Source organism: Lactuca saligna, chromosome 6, assembly GCF_052625555.1.
Source record: "Lactuca saligna cultivar CGN05327 chromosome 6, ASM5262555v1, whole genome shotgun sequence".
NCBI classification, from domain to species: Eukaryota; Viridiplantae; Streptophyta; class Magnoliopsida; order Asterales; family Asteraceae; genus Lactuca; species Lactuca saligna.
In genome coordinates this window covers 46,091,577-46,094,203 of record NC_136422.1, presented here as the reverse complement: position 1 = coordinate 46,094,203, position 2,627 = coordinate 46,091,577, and the positions used below count along the sequence as shown (strand labels likewise).

General features: G+C 37.3%; 1 protein-coding gene across 1 annotated transcript; it reads left to right on the top strand.

The window, feature by feature from the left end:
- The first annotated feature begins 718 nt into the window (after positions 1-718).
- Positions 719-2,145, top strand: LOC145002514 (uncharacterized). Its single transcript, XM_078961770.1, has 3 exons — positions 719-1,702; positions 1,799-1,966; positions 2,056-2,145. The coding sequence occupies exons 1-3, from the start codon at positions 719-721 to the stop codon at positions 2,143-2,145; spliced, it is 1,242 nt and encodes a 413-aa protein (XP_078817896.1).
- The last annotated feature ends 482 nt before the right edge of the window (positions 2,146-2,627 follow it).

Below are 2,627 nucleotides of genomic sequence, written 5' to 3'. Positions count from 1 at the left end.
AGTTAACAACTTCCAATTTTGTTAAGTAATTTATGCACATTCAATTTTGAGACTTCATTCTTTCCTCACATCATTATTTATTTGTTTTTCAGTTGAGCTAAGTAGTTTTTGCACATTCAGGATTCACCATGGGGGTATGTTCACAAAATACCCAGGAAGACGTTATGTTGGTGGGAGTATTGACTATATTGACTACGTAGACATGGACGTGTTCTCCGTACATGAGTTAGACGATATGATGAAGGAGATAGGTTATATCAACGGTGAGCCTATCTACTACCACTTCTTGATTCCAGAGATTGAAATCGATTATGGGTTACTTCCTTTAGGTAACGACTCAGACGTACTTTTGTTAAGTAAGCATGTCGCTAATCATAAAGAGATTATGGTGTATACTGAACATGGAACTACTAGACTCCATACATACTTTATGTCTCCAAATAAGGTCGTATTGGAAGAAATCAATGAGCCTATTTCTTCGGAACTCAATCGAAAAAAGTTTACAAGTACAGAGGTAGGATCATGTAGTAGAAAATTGGACTTGAATAAGAACTATGACTTTTCTAGGTCTGTTGTACCTTTTGGACATTTTGATAGAGATGTATTGAAAGATGTTGGAGTTCAGCCTGCAAGTGAGGAGCTTAACAAAGCCCAAGATGTTGGCCCTTCATAAGACTTTGATCCTTTCTTTTATATGGATCATAATGATTACCAACAGATGGGGGACAATGATTACCAACAGATGGGGGACAATGAAGAAACTGGAGATGCTATTAGTGATGAGACTAGTACCAATGGAAGTATAAGCGACGATAGTGACTTTTTAGTGGATGAACTTAATATGGTGGAGGATATCGAAGTGAATATGAAAGACTTCCACAGTGGTGTTTATTCTTTTCCAAATCTAGATAACCACCAATCATTCAATGCACCTGATGTCACAGTTGATGAGGATTTGGAGGTGATAGATACACAGTTGTTTGAATCAGCTGGTGTAGAAGAAGATGAGAGGAAGAAGTTAATGAGAAGGTTAAACAAACCAACCACGTGTTCATCAGGAGTAGTACATGAAACTGCATTCCATCTGGGTCAAATATTTAAGTCCTCATCAGAAGCGAAGGACTACATTAAAATGCATTCAATTCGGACTAGGAGAAACATTTACTTTGCAAAAAATGATAAACAAAGAATTAGGGCAAAATGTAGGGGTGTGGTCCCGAAAATGACAGGTGGGCCATGGACAAAAAGTAGAATCAAATGCAAGGACAAAACAGTCAGTTCACAAAAAGCAACATGCCCTTGGGTGGTATTAATTTCTAGATCTGATGAAGAAAGCGATTGGATGGTGAAAACTTTGGTTCATGAGCATAGATGTGTGCAGTCAAGATCTATTAAAGTGTGTACTTCTAAGTTTCTTGCAACCACCATTCTTCAACAAGTGGAAGGAAACCCAACTATCCCAGTCAAAGCTTTGCGTGTAGAGTTACAAAAGACATACGAGGTGGGGATGTCAAGAATGAAGGTCTTTAGGGCTAAACAACTTGCACAGAAACATGTTTATGGAGATTATGAAAAACAATACAGTCTTCTCAGGGATTACGTACTAGAATTACAACAGTGCAACCCAGGAACAACTGTGAAGATTGATGTATACAGTGAACCAAATGCAGACTTGGAAACTAGGATGTTTAAGAGAATTTATGTCTGTTTAGGTGCATTAAAACTAGGTTTTAAGGCAGGTTTAAGAGATTTTTTAGGATTCGATGGGGCTTTCATGAAGGGACCTTACCCTGGATAGGTTCTCACTGCTGTGGGTCTTGATTCCAATAATGGGATCTACCCACTAGCATATGCCATAGTTGAAGCCGAGAACAAAAGCTCATGGAGTTGGTTTCTAGAGTGTCTAGGTGAAGATTTGGAGCTCTCTACAAATTCAAACTTCACATTTATTTCTGACAGGCAAAAGGTTAATCTACTTATGATACTTGTTCATGACATCTGTGTAATTTTGTCTGCTACATTTAGAAAATAACATTTTTGTTACTTGTTAATTAGGGGATTTTACCTGCCATTGCCAACCTATTCCCTAGCGCTGAACACAGGTTCTGTTTAAGACATATTCACGAAAACATGAAGCTACAATAGAGGGGGAAGGAGCACCGAGATCATTTATGGGAATGTGCAACAGCAACAACAGTTAGACACTTTGACAGATTCATGGAAGATTTTAACAAGTTCAACTCAAAGGCATGTGATTGGTTAAAGAAAATTCCACCCAAACATTGGGCCAGAGCACATATTTCAGGTATATTTACCTTATATAACAGTTAGACACTTTGACAGATTCAAGGAAGATTTACACTTTGACAGATTCTTATAAGATATTTTGTTGCAATGTACAGGAAGAGCACATACGGATATTTTGTTGAATAATTTATGTGAAGTTTTCAACTCAAAGTTGTTAGATGCTTGAGACAAACCTATAATTACATGTTTAGAATATATTAGGGAATACTTAATGAAACGAATTTGTATTGTGCAAAATGTGATAGATAAGTCTCATGGGCCACTTACCCCAACAGCCACAAAACTTTTAGATGGAGTTAAGAAAGTTGCTTCTCAATACA

Coding starts and splice junctions, on each gene's coding strand:
- LOC145002514 (XM_078961770.1), top strand. CDS start 719: ATGGGGGACAATGATTACCAACAGATGGGGGACAATGAAGAAACTGGA. Junction 1,703..1,798: donor GGATGTTTAAGAGAATTTAT/GTCTGTTTAGGT, acceptor TACCCTGGATAG/GTTCTCACTGCTGTGGGTCT. Junction 1,967..2,055: donor TTATTTCTGACAGGCAAAAG/GTTAATCTACTT, acceptor CTTGTTAATTAG/GGGATTTTACCTGCCATTGC.